The 18,035-nt window shown below is 39.2% G+C and overlaps 1 protein-coding gene across 1 annotated transcript in view; it reads left to right on the top strand.

The window, feature by feature from the left end:
* ATXN3 (ataxin 3) overlaps positions 1-18,035 on the top strand; it is a 36,370-nt gene that overhangs the window by 272 nt on the left and 18,063 nt on the right. Inside the window, 6 exon segments of the mRNA XM_035720099.2 lie at positions 5,062-5,226; positions 5,458-5,502; positions 7,151-7,236; positions 7,644-7,710; positions 12,267-12,354; positions 17,745-17,877. Coding sequence (XP_035575992.1) covers positions 5,062-5,226; positions 5,458-5,502; positions 7,151-7,236; positions 7,644-7,710; positions 12,267-12,354; positions 17,745-17,877 — 584 coding nt within the window.

The following is an 18,035-nucleotide window of genomic DNA, read 5'->3' as shown; positions in this document are numbered from 1 at the left end:
GACCGAGGCAGGGCCGCGGCGCCGGGGGCACGCAGAGGGGTGCCGCCGGGTGGGTTGGCTGTGCGCCTCCCGTCCCCTTCCCGCGGGATCCGTGCTCTGGTCCCTTCCCGCCCGCTCCCCGAGGTTTCTGGCCGGTCCCCCTTGGACGAGTGAGAGCCTCGCCCCTTCCTAACTCCACCCCGCTCCCCAGCCCTACTCCTGGCAGAATGAACTTTTCCTTCTCTGGGCTCCTCGGCTCTATGCTGGAGCCTCGCAGACGTTGGGTCTTCGGGTTGTGTTCTCGTCCTCCTGCACTGGGTCCGGAAGCCGCCCGAGGCGGGGGCCCGGGCTCGCCCCGTGTAGGGCCTGACACTTGGGGAAGGGAGGTCGGAAATCCTGCGCGCCGCTAAATAGGGAAGTCGTCGCCAGACTTTTTGTTACGGGATGTTCAGGTTTCGTTTCTTTGGGTGGTTGGGTCCTCCCGGAGCAGAAGGGCAAGCCTCTCCGCAGGTATCGGGATGGACTGGAGTAATTGCGCCGTGGTCCGCCTCGCCTGTCTTATTCCTGGATGACCACGCACTTTGAAGATGCCGTCTGTGGCACGTGGACGAGCCCATCTTTTCTCACAGACAATAAACATGCTTATTCGGGTGTGAGTGAAACCTTCCTCAGGACAATTTTGGCCCAGGCTATATTGTTTCATAATAGTTTCATGTTTGGAAAGGGTGTCTGGGGAGGCTACTGCTGAGTAGGAGCAAAGGGGTTGGATTTTGTGAAGTACTTAGCCACTGAAAAACTCACACGTCGACTTTAAACGAATTGTTAAATGGAGTGCTTTTCCCGATACCTGCTATAGAAACGATTTTAGCACGTTTTGGGGCTGGGGTAGACCAGTTTTTATGTGTGGGGAAGTTATCACTAGTCTTTTGATCGACATGATTTATGAATCTTGGACAAGAGAAATGTAGTTGCTTGACTAAGGAGATTGGATAAAGAGAACCCTATGTACACATATTTTTATTACTAATTTTCAAAAGCTTTAGTTAGTGTAGGACCAGATGTTTCAAGTGGAAGACTTTAAACATTTCCACACACCATCTCCTGAGAGCTGTATGGTTTTACAAATACTGATTGGTGGATATGGGTCACTGTTTGCATAGATTGCAGTGAAGGTAACTACCGAACCACCAGATCAAAAGAAGCTGGGCTCTAGCCTCATAAAGGTCTAGTTTCCTGAAGGAAGTCGCTCTCAGTTATCAACATCTGTGACGGCTTTAAGGGTACTTGAGTACAATTTACCTTTATCGTCAACTTATATGTACTCAATAGAAGGCTGGTAAGGTTTTTTGAAGCATAGTTCAAGAATGGAAAGCGCCTTGTAGCCATAGGGCCCACTGTTAATCTCATACGTAGTCCATTCTGGGAATGTTTTAGCTTGATAGGCCGTTTTCTAGCACATTCTCTTCCCCTCTGCCACACATATTTAACCTTTGCTACAGCCAGAGAACCACCTTTGGCTCTAAGGAAGCTGTGTATATAAAGATACCTGCCTAGAGCAGACCTTGCAGCTACTTTCTCTTGGAATATTGGTATCCCCCATTTTCAGAGTTATCACTTTGAGTGTCCTCTCTTAAGTTAGAATGCAACAGTTGTTCACTGATCTGTCCGCAGTGCCCAAGATAGTGCCTGGCAGATAGTAATTGCTCAATAAATATTTGAATGAATCAAGAGAGTTTCTTAAGGTTCTGAGACGTGGATTGTACTATTTATCTAACTTAAATAGTTTTTCTGTAAGTATTTTAAGCTTTGCAGGTTGTATATGGCTTCACGTATTCTTGTTTGTGTGTGTATGTCTGTGTTCCCCAACCATTAAAATCATAAAAACCTGGGCGCCTGGATGGCTCAGTCAGTCAAGCAGCTGGCTCTTGGTTTTGGCTCAGGTCATGATCTCGGGGGTTGTAGGATCCAGCCCTGAGTGGGGTTCATACTGAGCACAGAGTCAGCTTCAGATTCTTTCTCCGTGTCTCTCCCCATTTGCCTGAGCACGCTTTCTAAAATAAATAAAAATATCTTAAAATAAAAATTAAAAAAATAAAAGCATAAAAACCATCCTTAGCTGCTGGAGCAGATTGGATTTGGCTTATAGGCTAGAGTTTGCCAGCCCATAACTTTAACCTATTATTAAATGGTCACTAACTGCTGAGTATCTTGGTTTTTGTTTTAGTTCTGGAGTCTGGTATTTTCTCTTTCTTTCTTTCTTTCTTTCTTTCTTTCTTTCTTTCTTTCTTTCTTTTCTTCCTTTTTTTTTTTAAGATTTATTTATTTATTTATTCATGATAGAGAGAGAGAGAGAGAGAGAGAGAGGCAGAGACAGAAGCAGGCTCCATGCCGGGAGCCCGACGCGGGACTCGATCCTGGGACTCGATCCTGGGACTCGATCCTGGGACTCCAGGATTGCGCCCTAGGCCAAAGGCAGGTGCTAAACCGCTTACCCACCCAGGGATACCCTGGAGTCTGGTATTTTCATTGCCATTTCTCTTGCTGCCTGCTCTTGGTACAGTCACTGTGCCATCTCCATTGATACTTTTCATGTAATGTGAACTGAGAATGATAATCAAATTTGTTGGGATTGTGTTTAAAATTAATAAAAATAGTTAAAAGATGCTGAGCTTTAACTTCATGTCTTCATTTTGCCCTGTGGCGATTCTGGTTCCTAATTGCCTTTAGGATATTTGAGGTTTAGGAATCCCAAATAAGTGGCTTGAGAAAGTAATAATATCACAGACTTGAAACTTTTGCTGGGTTTGAATCCCAGCTCTGCCATTTACTGTGCATACATCTTGGGCTGGTTACTTACTAAGTCTCTCTGCTCCAGTTTCCTCCTGGAAGATAGGAGGATAATAAAGTGTCTACCTCAGTTAAGCACTTGGAATGCTTCCTGGCATGTATACTGTAGATGTGCTGGCTGTTCTTGTGATTCAGATGCTTGTGTTTGCTGAGCCTCACAGTAGAGCATGAGACTTACCACTGAGATGAGATGAAGATCTGCTGGGTTGACTGTGTGGCCCTTTACATTAGGGCCATTTCCGAGCATACCCTTAGGTTTCTGCCTGGTTTCTGTTGTAATCAGTAGTATCTCCCTGCAGCGTGGGGTGTGATCCTGGAGACCCAGGATCGAGTCCCACGTCGGGCTCCCTGTATGGAGCCTGTTTCTCCCTCTGCCTGTGTCTCTGCCTCTCTCTCTCTCTCTCTCTCTCTCTCTCTCACACACACACACACATACACACACACACTCTGTGTGTGTCTCTATGAATGAATAAATAAAATCTTAAAAAAAAAAATTTGCATTAGAACTGTTTCCACAAAATCCAGTGTCTGGTCACTATAGTAAATAGCTCTTGGCATGTGAAATAGCTGTATCTTAGCAGAGGTTTTTTGTTATTATTTGAACCTTTTTAAGTGTAACAATCACATGTTAGGGGTACACAGATCATCATAGTACAGCTCTAAGTTCTGACAAAGTGGACACACATATGTAAATAATGCTTAGATCAGGTAACAGAACATTACCTACATCCCATAAGCTCCACTTAGGCCCTCTTCCAGATGCTCTCCCTCCATCCCACCTTCACCCCTGCAAGGACAATCACTGTCCTGAATTCTAGCATCATAGATTAGTTTTGTCTGTTTTTGAGCTTTAGTAAATGGAATCATATAGTGTGTACCTTTTGAGACTGTCTCAGTGCTCCCTTCTGATTCTGTTGTATACATACCCTGTATCATTTTCAGAAGCTGAATTTTGCTCCTAGAAAAATTTATTCATCAGGAAAAATATGCGTCTTCCAGTGTTCTTTGGAGACACCATCTATTTTTGTTTTGTTTTAGATTTTATTTATTTGAGAGAAAGAGTATGAGTGGGGGGGGGGCAGAGAGAGAGGAAGAAGCAGACTCCCTGCTGAGCTCGGAGCCCAGATACAGGGCTTCCCAGGACTCTGGGATCATGACCTGAGCCACCAAGGCTCCCCAGGGGGTCATCATCTATTGTGTAACATAGAACAAATTGCACAAGGTAAGACAGGTTGGGTTAAGGCATAGACGTTACTGGGGAAAGGGAGATCTTAGAGGACCGGGGAATAGGAGAAGAAAGTGTTCTCTTCTGCCATCCCCCTACGAGGGGTTTGTGTTCACAGGAAGGGATCTCATCCACCAGTGAATCTTCCTTAGAAGGCAAGCATGAGAAAGTGGCATTGTTGTAGGCAGCAGGGTGATAAGCAGACTGCTCAGTGCCATGCAGCTTGGATTTAGATTTGGGGTGCTGGTTGTGTGAGAGCCATTTGCCCAGCACTTGAAGACCCTGGTGCCCATGGAAAGTTGTACTCCCTCCACCCCCCACAGTAGGAAGCCAGTGATACCGATGATTCATCCCATGGCTGCTTGGATGCAGCCCTTCTTGCTGGCTTGTCTGGAAATGAGCTCCAGGGGTGGTTTTTGGAAGTTTTGCTCATTGTACTATACTACATATACACTTAGTGCAGAGTTAGCTACAAGTCTTCATTAACCTCAAACAGGATCTTTCTTACCTGTATCAATTCTTGAGATTCTTTTGTTCATTGATCTCAAATTCCTTTTTAGATTGAGTAGATTGTCTTGTTAAAAGAATACAAATGATCTAGGGATTAAAGTTCCCTTTCAGCATTTTACAATTGCTGTGGAACCTCCAAAGATATGTGTGTTTTAGGTACTGAAAATGAGAGATGCTAATGTTTTTATAGTTTCTAGTAAAACATGAAATTTGGCATACTTGATAGAATGATTGATGTAAATCATTCTTAAGTTTTTGATCACATAGCTAAATAATTGTAGTTTCATTAGTGGTAAAGTTGTAAGAGTTAAAAAATGATAATTCATGTACTTAATGTTAATCATGCTTATCAAAAGCCAAAAAGGTTCAGTTTGGCCCTGTTGAGTTAATGATTAAATTCTCTTTAGAGGAAGATACTGAAAAAAAAAAAAATTGAGGAAGATACTGTACAAATCTTGTTTCACAAGTCACATTTGAATTTTTTCTTTTGGAAATATTAGCAAGAAGGCTCACTTTGTGCTCAACATTGCTTGAATAATCTATTGCAAGGAGAATATTTTAGCCCTGTGGAATTATCTTCAATTGCACATCAGCTAGATGAAGAAGAGAGGATGAGAATGGCAGAAGGAGGAGTTACAAGTGAAGACTATCGCACATTTTTACAGGTACTGATTTTAAACTCACGAAATTGTGTTTTTTTTTAAAATGTGGGTACTGTTTAGAAACGGATGCACCATTTTTCCTATGGGGCATTGACTTGTTAATTATAACTCTGCTCTTGACTATATAAATGGGATTGCACAAGATGTTATTTTAAAAATGCACACTAATGACAGTTTTAATCCTTCTCTCCCCATCCTCAACCCCCGCCTCAACTACCTGTCCACATTAAACAGCAGCCTTCTGGAAATATGGATGACAGTGGTTTTTTCTCTATTCAGGTAAGTAGTCACAAGCATGTACTAAGGGTTGTTTATGTCCCAGGCACTGTTCAAGCTGAGAATATGGTTGATAGGAATATCTCTTCACAGCCTTTCATGATCACTGTAATGATGTGACCTTCAGAAATTCCTCCAATAGTTAGTGTCTAAGAGTATAAGATTATAAAAAATAAAATAAAAATCAGCTGTAGAGCACAAGGAAAAAAACTGAAAAAAAAGTATGAGATTATACTCTAGAGTACTGGATTTTTATAGAGTTAAACATGAAAATTAGGATTGTAGAACCTTCATTTTATTTTATTATTTATTTTTTTAAAGTAAGCTCCATACCCAGCCTGGATCCCAACACGAGGCTTAAACTCATGACCCTGAGATCAAGACCTGAGTTGAGATCAAGAGTCAGACACTTAACTGACTGAGCCACCCCGGCACCCCTGAGCCCTCATTTCTAGGTTAGGGCTTTTTGAAAGGAGATGATTTAATTTACATCTGGATGCTGATAAACATAATTCCAATAAGTCACAGTATTTCAAACTTACGACTTGTATAAATTTGAGAAAATGCAGCAGCTTACTACCTTCCATTTAAATCCGCCTACCAGGACTGTATCTCTTTATTATGGTCCGTGGCTTTTGCTTGTTTTCTTTTTTGAAACTTACACTCCCCTTGAATTCTGTGGGTGATGGTAGATGTGCTTGTGAGATTCTTTTATCTGGGTCTTTCATTCTGTTTCTCACCCTTGGGAAGTGTGTCCAGAGTTCTTTCAGAACCTCTTCTTGGGGTGTCTGTTTCTACAGATACCTCTGTTGCACCCCCCTGTGCTGTCCTCCTGGATTCCCCACTAAGGAGCATTTCCACCCAGTGCTCCATTGTGGATGGCAGTGTGCAGCCGCTGCCGCAGGGCTAGGGGAAGCTCGAGCAGGCCTGGCACCCGCCATGGCTTATTTGTGTAGAGCTGTTCTTGGTGCCCATTCACCTTTGTCCACCACATTGCATTCACTTTGTATCCAAGCTAGTACCTGCTTCACTCCCTTCTTTGTTGGCCACCCTGGAGGGCAGATAGTAGGTTTTCAGAAATCCATTTTGTTTTCTCAGTTTGAAGTAATCAGATTTATTTTTTGTTCTGGTTTTCTTTCCCCTATGAATTACAGACCCATGATAATAGAAGCTTAAAGTCTGAGAGCTTCAGTTTAAATTCTCAGGAAGAACTCCTAATAAACAAAATTTTCATCACTACTGACAGCCCAGGTTCTAAGTTGAATATAGCTTTTCTAAAGCAGGATCCATAGCAGCCAAATTATCACATGCATATATTGGACTGGTTTTAAGAATAGTACCTGCTGGATCAAATATACATCTGGATTTTTGAGGCAGTTTCATCTAGGAACTGTGTGCTTCTCTGGAATGTTCCAGAAACCTAGTGTAAGTAGCACTCTTTTAATGCTATGTTTGTTCTTTATGGATTTAGTGATATATCTATACGTACAAACTTTTTTAAAAACCGTAACTTTCCAGGGAAAATTATACATAGAGTACAGTTGTTTATACACTTCACATGACCAAACTACTTAAATTTGGAATTGATAGTTTAGCTCATGGAAAGTTGCTTTTTTTTTTTTTTTCTTTTTTTTCTTTTTTTTTTAAACAGGTTATAAGCAATGCCTTGAAAGTTTGGGGTTTAGAACTAATTCTCTTCAACAGTCCGGAGTATCAGAGGCTCAGGATCGATCCCATGTAAGATTTTATATTGCTTTTCCTAAATTTGACTTTTAAAGTTAGAATTTCTTAAAGAAGAAAAGTATATTTTGAATGCTTTTGTTTTGATGTTCCTGGTTTCATTCCCTTAGAATTTCCTATTATATCTTTAGGGGATGTCTATGAATATCTGCCCACTGAGCCTTCCCCACACCTCAGTGTGTAGCAGCACAGAGCTGATCCTTAAATGCTGTGTGATGCCAGTGTTTTTGCACGGCATTGCTAATCTGCAGAGAGAATTATACCGTTTTGTAATTTCTTAAAAACCAGTGATCCTTAGCTGTAAGCATAATCCTAATGTTTTTTATAGTACTTGCCAATAGATAAACTAAATGAATATGAACTCTACTATTTCAACTTGTGTATGTATTTTTTTCTTTTTCTAGAAATGAAAGATCATTTATATGCAATTACAAAGAACACTGGTTTACAGTTAGAAAATTAGGGAAACAGGTAATGTTTCTCCCCTTCCCCGTCTTTCTTCTCATTTTGCATTCCATTTGCAACTAAAATGTAAAGGATTGGAAAATTAAAGATGAAGAAACTTACCAATAATGTGTATGTGGTATGGTTTCAATCTTGATAGAGATTTGCTATTTTAAAAGACAGTATCAGTTCCCCTTACAGATTTAAAACAACCATACATACTTGACTCTTGAACAACATGGGTTTGAACTACATGGGTTCACATTCACATTCACATTCACATTCACTATATGTGAATTTTTTTTTTAAGATTTTATTTATTCATGGGAGAGAGAGAGAGAGAGAGAGAGAGGCAGAGACACAGGCAGAGGGAGAAGTAGGCTCCATGCAGGGCACCCGATGTGGGACTCGATCCCCGGTCTCCATGATCACGCCCTGGGCTGAAGGCGGCGCCAAACTACTGGGCCACCAGGGCTGCCCGTATATGTGAATTTTTTAAAAATACAGTACTGTAAATGTATTTCCCTTATGGTTTTCTTAGTAACATTTTTTTTCTCTAGCTTTATTATAAATATAAGTATATAAGGGGCACGTAGCTGGTCGGTAGAGCATGTAACTAACTCTTAGTGTCAGAGTTGTGAATTCAAGCCCCATGTTGGGCATGGAGCCTACTTAAAAAAAAACCCAACAAGTGTATTATATATATACAAAATATGTGTTAATTGTTCACATTCGAAGTAAGGCATCTAGTCACCAGTAGGCTATCAGTGGTTGGGGTTTTTTGAGGAGTCAAAGTTACATGTGGATTTTTAGCTGTGCAGGGGTCAGCATCCCTAACCCCCATATTGTTCATGGGTCAACTGCATAATTTAACTATATCATAAGAAAAACTTTCTCTTTAATGCAGTACAGATGTGACTACTTTACCGAGTTTTATGTGATAAAGATGTTCTTCCAGTTAACTGTGACTTTATAGATTTGTATTCAGTGTATAGTAGTAGTATCATGAGGCCTGAAACAACATCCAGCATGAATAAATTTTTGAGTCATGTTTGCTTTAGCATATCAAGATTACTCACGTGCTAAAACACCATGTAATCTGTACATCTACATAAAGTCATTTCTTTTTTTTTTTTTTTTCAAAAAGAACATGGAATAGGCCTTGAACAAGCCTTTTTTCAGATCAAGAAATGTACCTAAGATGTTATTTTTATAAATAATTACCAAAGAATTTCTATGTACATGATACCACAATTATTTAAAGTCCTTTTTATTAGAATTTTGAATCTTCAAAAGAGTTCTTGTAAATGATTTAATATAAAAAGAAACAAACTATTGATATGTTTAACAACATAGATGAATCTAAAAATAATTATGCTGAGTGAAAGAAGCCAGACACAAAATACTACATACTGGAAAGTTCCATTTTCATAAAGATCTAGAAAATGCAGACTAATCTATAGTGACAAAGTAGAATGACCAGTGGTTGCCTGGGGATGAGGAAGGCAAGGAACAGTGAGAGAAGAGGATCGTAAGGGGTGCAAGAAACACTCTTGGTTGTGTTGAGCTTTCATGGGTGTATATGCATATGTTAAACTTCAAACTGGACATTTTAATGTGTGTGATTTCTCACATGTCAGTTACATCTCCATAAAACTGTTTATAGAAATACTACAGAGCAAAAAGAAAATGAAATCAAGCATGAGAACATTGGATTAAATCAATAAAAGAGAATTCAAAGCAGAAGCCCTACTATTATCTTTTAGGCCAGCCTCCTAGAAGCAGCTTCATGTGACTTAGTTATTTCTAAAGGTCCCTCCTGAGTTATAAAGAGCAAGGAAGATGGTGTGGCACAGTAGAGGCTGACCTGAGTAGGGATCAACTCTTAAGGAAAACCCAGGGAGGACCATGCCATGATTATTTAACCTTTGACTTTTGTTTATATTTTTTAAAAAATATGATCAAGTATTTGTTACTTTTTCTATATAAAGTACTCACTGGATTTTTTTAAGATCTGAAGACTTAGGTCCCAGAAGTCCCTTTGTATTGGTTTGCATGTAAACTTACATCGTTATTTTGAGAGGTTTTAAAAATTTTAGTTCTTTAAAAGTGAACTTTCAGAGCACCTGGGTGGCTCAACCGATAACAGTGTTCCACTCTTGGTTTTGGCTCAGGTCTGTATCCTGTTTTGTGAGATTGAGCCTGCTGAGCAAAGAGCTGACTTGAGGATTCTCTCTCCCGCTACCCCCTCCCCCCACTCACACACACAAACACACACTCTCTCTCAAATAAATAAATCAAAATTAAAAAAAAAAATAAGGGGAGGATCAAGGTGGCTCAGTTGGTTAAATGTCTGCCTTCGGCTCAGGTCATGAGCCCAAGTTCTGGGATCTGGTCCAGCCCTGTGTTAGATGCCTTGCTCAGCAAGGAGCCCGCTTCTCCCTCTCTTCCTTGCTCGTGCTTTCTGTCTGTCTCTCTCTCATAAGTAAGTAAAATCTTTAAAAATTTTAAAAATTTAAATAAAAATAAGTAAAATTGAATTTTCACATTTTAAATTATCTTTGACAAATACAAGAAATGTCAAATTTTGACTTCTCTTTGGCTCTATATTTTTGTTTATGGTTACATTTTTCATTATGTATTGTGTATGAGGTCCTTGTATTATGAAAAATATGATTGGAAAAGGTTTTTTTCTGTGTATTGTTTTTAATTCCAGTATAGTTAACATACAGTGTTTATATTAGTTTCAGGTGTACAATATAGTATTCAATAATTCTGTACATCACTCAGTGCTCATCACAAGTATACTCTTATCCTCTTCACCTGCTTCACCCATCTACCCGTCCCTTCCCCTCTGGTAACCCTCAGTTTGTTCTCTGTAGTTAAGAGTCTGTCTTTTGGTTTGTTTCTTTTTTCTTTGTACCTTTGTTCTGTTTCTTAAATACCACATATGAGTGAAATCATACATTATTTGTCTTTCTCTGACTTATTTCACTTAGCATTATATTTTCTAGATCCATCCATGTTGCAAATGGCAAGATTTCATTCTTTTTTTAAATAATTATTTAGAGAGAGAGAGAGAGAGCATGCACACACAAGTGGGGGGGGGAGGGGAGGAGGGAGAGAGAATCTCAGACTCTGAGCTGGGTGCAGAGCCCGAGTTGGGGCTTGATCCCATGACCATGAGATCATGACCTGAGCTGAAATCAGGAGTCAGATGTTTAACTGACTGAGCCACTCAGGTGCCCCAAGATGTCATTCCTTTTTGTGGCTAATATTCCTGTGTTTGTGTGTGTATTTATCTTCTATCTTTATCCATTCATCTGTTGGTGGACACTTGGGCTGCTTCCATAATTTGGCTGTTGTAAATAATGCTGCATTAAACATAGAGGGGCATATATCTTTTCAAATTAGTGTTTTAGGATTCTTTGGGTAAATACCCAGTAGTGGAATTACTGAATCATAGAGTAGTTCTATTTTTAATTTTTTGAGGGACCTCCATACTGTTTTCCATAGTGGCTGTACCAGTTTACATTCCCAGCAGTGTGCAAGGGTTCCTCTTTTGCCACATCCTTGTTAGCCCTTGTTTCTTTTGTTTTTGATTTTAGCCATTCTGACAAGTGATATCTCATGGTAGTTTGGATATGCATTTCTGTGATGATGAGCATATTTTACGTGTCTGTTTGCCATCTGTATGTTGTCTTTGGAGAAATGGATGACTGGAAAAGCATTCTCTGCCAAAATCAAGGAAGAGTAGTCAGTCATAATGCTGACGGGAACTTTTCAATCTTCCTTATCTTGTGGGTTAAATTAGGAGTCTTATGAAGTAGTGACTAAATGATTTTAATTACATGTGATAGTGGCTTAGTGGCTTAGTGATGTTTATAAAATCAATTGGCAATTGTAGAAGTTCTCTTCCTGGAATGTCCAGTTCTCTCACAATTGAAATATTTTAAAATTTTATGTATTTATTTTAGAGAGATAGTGTGAGCACACAAGCAGGGGGAAGGGCAGAGGGAAAGGATTCTTGAGCAGACTCTGCACTGAGTGTAAAGCCTGACACAAAGCTCGTTCCCATGTTCCTAAGATCACGACCTGAGCTGAAATCAAGAGTCGAATGCTTAACTGACTGAGCCACCGAGGCAACCCTGAAATCTTTTAACCAAAATTATCAGCAGTGGGAAAACTTTGTGTAGCTTCATTTTTCTTCAGTATACTGTGATTAGGATTTTTTGTTGGGCTGATACTTTGAAAAAAGATTTAATTATAACCTATCAATAAAGATACTTAAAAGTATTAATCAGTATCTATGCTCTTTTGCGGGGTGGGAGATTTAAAATTTATGACTTAAAGCAAAATTTTATTTTTGAAAAAGCATTTTAAAACATTTAATACTGATAAATCTGCAACATTTATTTCAGTTCTTAAAAATCATATTATTTAATGCTTTTAAAAAAATCTTAATTTGACAGATTTTTGCTGTTTAGTCTTAATAAATTTAGGTGGGTTATATTCTTAACATGTTAAAACTTCCTCATTACTTACAATGTACATTAACTTAAATATTTATGATTTCTTTTCAGTGGTTCAACTTGAATTCTCTCTTGACGGGTCCAGAATTAATATCAGACACATACCTTGCACTTTTCCTAGCTCAATTACAACAGGAAGGTAAATAAAGACTGAAATTTTTATAATGTTATCTTTCAAGGGAGCTAAATTAACTCTATTGGGTGTAAGTATAATAATAATTGTTTATAGCAGTGAAATCATCTTTATGTTTTACTTGGTGAATGTTAATCTGTGATTTGGAAGACACTGTCCAGGTAGAGTTTTCACTGACTCTTGGCCCTCCACCTGAGGAGTGTGCTTCCTTCACCCCACTAAGTAATGGCTCTTCCAGACCCCATAGATCCCATGACTAAGAGTGGGGGGTGGGTATTCTTCTGGCTTCTTCTTGCCCCTTCAGGCCACTATTCTTCCCTAAAAACTCCAGCTCCTTTAACATACCTGACACTAGAAAAAAAATTTAAAAACAAAAAGGAAACTCCAGCTCCTTTAACATATCTGACATTAGAAAAAAAATTTAAAAACAAAAAAAACAAAAATAAACTTTCCCTCTTACTCTTTTGCATTCATCTGTGATCATCCTTTTCCTTGGAAGATTTTGGGGTCTGACTTACTGTTTTCTCTCAACTTGGACTCTCATCATTGTTAGTGATTTCTACATCAAAAATCCATCCAGTTCAGTACCTTGCTTTTTATTTTCAAAGAATATTTTCTTCACTCTTGCCTTGCTATTACCAATAACTGTACCATCTTCAAATCCCAGTCACATTTTACTCTTTGACAATTGCCTTCTGTCTTTACGCTATATTTTCTCTGTTTTTCCGTATCCAACAATTCTTTAAACTCTACCCAACATTCCTCTTACATCTATACTTCTGTCTGAACCTGCTTATTTCTGTAACCCATCATTATAATCAATCTGATGTATTCCTCGACTTCTTTTTCCTTCCTTTCATCGTACTTCCATGACAAATGCCAGCCCTGGTTAAAGTCAGATCTTGGGTTTGTTCATTCCTGCATCAGAGTAGCAGAACATGGTTACAGAATAACATAAATTAGGATGGCTGATTTTGCTTTAAATATATGATCACAAGTTTCAGAGGATCCTTTAGGGCTGCTTGACATTCCTACTGTGTTTTTGTAGTAAGTTCACTTGCCTCTCTCCAACGTGCTTATTTTCCAGTGCATCTCTTTAAACCTCTGATCACTCCCCTCTCCCTGACTCCTAGCTTATGGCTTGTCTTTATATTCTGATAAAACAGAAGCAATGAAAAGAGAACTTGCCCATCTTTCTACCAGCAAATGTGTCAGCTTGCTTCTATGTCAGCCTGTGCGTTGAGCCCTAGTAAAGTAGCTAGTAGGTGAATTGTGCCCTGCTCCTGACCCAGACCATCCTGTCTACTGTGGGGTGGGATCCCAGCTCCTCTCACTTATTCAATATCTTTGCTTCTGCATTTGTCTACTTTCCTGCATGATCACTTCACCCCCTTTTTCTGTATTACTTCTATCAACAGAGATTAAACCCTTTGTTTCTATTGACCAAAAACGAAAAAGTCTCTCTTGACTCCAGAGAAGTCCAGCTACCTGCCATTTTTATTTTCTCCTTAGACTCACCTCACCTCTTATTGTCTCCTGTTACTGAACTCATTCCAGTCACAATCATAATGAGCACAATCACTGTCATAATGAGCATTTAACCAAAAAGCCTTCTTCCAAGTTCACCGGTGACCTCCACATTTGTATTTCAATCTCAGTCTTCCTTTTATTGGACCTCATCTACTTAAGTGCATAGTTGATGATCCCCTCATGTGGATGGTACAGAATAAAACTTTTTCATTGAAAATTTCAGACGGAAAGTAGAGAAAATGTGATGAATTCTCATATATCCTTTACCCAGCTTCAACAATTATTTCATGTCCAATCTTGTTACACTTTTTCCTTCCCTGGCTTATTTTGAGCATCTTATTTTTTCTGTGAATTTATTTGAATTAAAGTATTTCAAAGCAAGCACTCTTAAATACATAGCCTCAATGCTACAAGCATACAAAAAATTTAGGCACAATGCTTTAATAACATCAAAGATGCCACCAGTGTTCATATTTCCAATCTCTTTGGTTGTGTATTAGGATTTTTTCACTTTAGTCAGGTTGAAATAATTATTAATTAATGCAATTAATTGCATTGATTGATGTCTTCCAAGTCTACAGGTTTCCTCTTTTTTTCCCCTTGATTTATTTTTAAATAAATTTTTTATTTAGGATTTTATATATTTATTCATGAGAGACACACAGAGAGGCAGAGACACAGGCAGAGAGAGAGGCAGGCTCCATGCAGGGAGCCTGATGTGGGACTCAACCCCGAGACCCCAGGACCACGCCCTGGGCCGAAGGCAGGCACTAAACCGCTGAGCCATCCAGGGATCCCCCTGTTTTTTTGTTTTTTTTTTTTTTAAGAAATGGGTCGTTCTTTCCCATGCTATGAATTTTGCTGATAACATCTTTATTTTTCTCAGAGCCCTGGATACCCAACAGACTGGCCTTTTAGAGTTTGAGACTTGATCAGATTCAGATTAATTTGAGGGCAAGGTGGGGAGACAGTGGAGCACTTCACAGATGGTGTGACACTTGATGTCTGGTTGTCTTTCTGTGATTTGAGCAACTACTGATGTTGAGTTCCTAGATTGATGCAAATTGGTGGTGGTAGATTTTATCATGCCTTCCTGTATTAGCTGGATACTTGTACACAGATAAAATTTGATCAGTGATTTGGTTCTCCTAAAGTATAGTTTTTTTGTTTGTTTTAAAATTTTATTTATTTATTTATTTTAAAGATTTATTTATTTATTTATTCAGAGAGAGCAAAAGAGGCAGAGACACAGGCAGAGAGAGAAGCAGGCTCCATGCAGGGAGCCCAACGTGGGACTCAATCCCAAGTCTCCAGGATCACACCCTGGGCTGTAGGCGGTGCTAAACCGCTGTGCCACCGGGGCTGCCCTATTTATTTATTAATGAGACGCACAGAGAGAGGCAGAAACACAGGCGAGGTAGAAGCATGCTCCCCATTGGGAGCCTGATGCCGGATTTGATCCCAAGATCCTGGGATCATGACCTGAGTCAAAGGCAGATGCTCAGCCACTGAACCACCTGGGTGCCCCTGAAGTTTAGTTCTTCTGGGAGAAATAGGATAAATGTTTCTTCATTTTATCGCTTTTAAAGATGAGTTGGGTTCATCAGTGTCCTTCTTCCAAAGGTAACCAGTTAGTTTGGGGTTTTTGTATGTTATGGTGAACTAATCCATAAAACATAGTTTGTGTGTTTTGGTCTATTGTCATTATTATTCCTATTGATACTAAGCTTGTCCCATGTAGACCAAGGAGAGCCTTTTGAAGTTGACTCCTAAGTTTCCAAAATGACTGCTGTAGCTTTTTGAAGACTTTCTCAAAGGCAAGGTGTTTCAGGCTTACCTTGTATGTTTCTTGCCCGTTTAATAATACTGCTTACTGCTACTGGGTTTGTTGTCATGTTGTTCTTTCCAATTTACGTTTAGGATTATAGTATATTTACATTTTTGATTTCATGTACTAGTATGTTTTTTCCTTTCATGCCTAAACCTTGGTTCCTGAGTATACCCTTCCTTCTTGAAATACTGTCCACACTTGGGTTCCAGGCCACTATGCTCTGGTTTTCCTCATATCTTGTTTGCTGCTTCTTTCAGATTCCTTTTGTGGGTCTTATTCTCTTGGTAGTCTGTTGTGATGAAGTGACCCAGAGGTCAGTCCTTGGACAGTTTCTTGATTATGTGCTGTCCTATTATTTTAAATATCATCTCTAAAAAAATCAGTATGCCTGTAATTCCCATATTTTATCTCCCGTCTACACATCTATCCTGAACACCAAACTCCTCACATTGACCTCTCCACTTGGGAAGTCCAGAAAGCATTTTAAACTGAACATGTCTGCAAAGGCTGGTTTTTCTTCTCCCAGTATATTCTGTCCATCAGGTTTTCTGTCTTAGTAAGTAAGGGTCTCTCTTGCATTCCATTTCCTATATGTTACAAAGAAGCTCAGAGTACTTTTTAAACAATGGAATGCATGTTACAGCACTCCTCTCTCTTCATCCTTCAGTCTCTTAACAGCATACTTAGAGTGAAAGCTAACCCCTTGAAGTATTTACTATGCCACCTGAACAAAACAAATTTCTTTTTTTTTCAAAGATTTATTTATTTATTCATTCATTCATTCATTCATTCATTCATGATAGACATAGAGAGAGAAGAGAGGCTGACACACAGTCAGAGGGAGAAGCAGGCTCCATGCAGGGAGCCCGATGCGGGATTTGACCCTGGGACTCCGGGATCGCACCCTGGGCCAAAGGCAGGCGCTAAACTGCTGAGCCACCCAGGGATCCCCTGAACAAGACAGTTTCTGATACTCCTGATGCTCTTCATGGAATGCCATGGTGCGGACACGTTTACTTTAAGATCTGGAAACAGTTTTACTGCCATAAAACATGCTAGACCATCTAAACTCTGAACACATTTGTCCTTATTTTAAAAAAGTACATTAGTCATATTATGTCCGTGTTCAAAAAATAAAGGTTAATGTACTGTTTTGAATTTTTCGATTAATAGTGGTTTTGATCTTTGTTCATTTGTTTTGTTATCTTTTAATGCTCACAAAGGATATCCAGTAATAAGTACCAGAGTTTAAGAAAAACTTATGGTAGATAAGCTTAAATTGATTAGAATGACTTAGGTATAGTCCACCCATGTTCAGTTTTTGTGTGGAGTATTTAGCTGTGAAAACTCTAGCTTTTTAGAATCATATTTATAAAAAATTACACTGAATCAGTGTAATTCTTTGAAAATATGAACCACATCATCAACACCTTGACTAGATTCTCAGCGTTGGATTCCCAGCTCCTGTTTTCCGTGAGAGGAGTGTGGATGTGTCAGGGTTGTGGGGGCAGCTATTTCTACAGATGATTGGTTTAACCCATATTTCACATTATTACACACATTATATGATTATGTCCTCATGACAGTCCTCTGAGGGAGGTACCGTATCATCAGCATCAGACAATACTCAGTCTTGGAATTGGAAGAGGTAGGATCAAAGCCCTGGCCATCTGATTCCAAATTCCTTGCTCTTCTCCACTCTGTTACTCACCTCTCTATTACATTTAGTGATTAGTCTACTTGGTCATGCATTGTTTTGGTAGGGCCCTTTGCAGACATTATTTCATTCACAGTCACACTATGAGGTGGCTCTTCCCATCTTACAGATGGAAAAAGTGGGGCTTAGTGGCTTTGAATAGTTTGTCTTGGATCACCCTGCCAGTAAGTGAAAGAACCATTACCTGAACCCAGCTCTTTCTCACTCTTCAGCTTGTATTCTTTCCACTATACTGTGTTGCCTTTCTATCTGTTATCATTTTAAATCTATTTTTAATCTCTTACTAGCTGTTTTAGTTTATTTTTGCCTCTTTTTTAGGTTATTCTATATTTGTTGTTAAGGGTGATCTGCCAGATTGTGAAGCTGACCAACTTCTACAGATGATCAGGGTCCAACAGATGCAGAGACCAAAACTTATTGGAGAAGAATTAGCACAACTAAAAGAACAGAGGTAAAATAAAGCCTGCAGCATGGAGTATATGATAGTATTTCTTTACAAAAATTATATTTTATATTTCTATTCTTTTCTTTTTTTTTTAAGATTTTGTTAAGTAATCTCTACATCCAACATGGGGCTTGAACTCAGAACCATGAGAACAAGAGTCTCAT

Source organism: Canis lupus, chromosome 8 (assembly GCF_003254725.2).
Source record: "Canis lupus dingo isolate Sandy chromosome 8, ASM325472v2, whole genome shotgun sequence".
In the NCBI taxonomy this organism is placed as follows: Eukaryota; Metazoa; Chordata; class Mammalia; order Carnivora; family Canidae; genus Canis; species Canis lupus.
The sequence above is the reverse complement of the archived record's forward strand: the minus strand, read 5'-3'. Positions and strand labels throughout refer to the sequence as shown.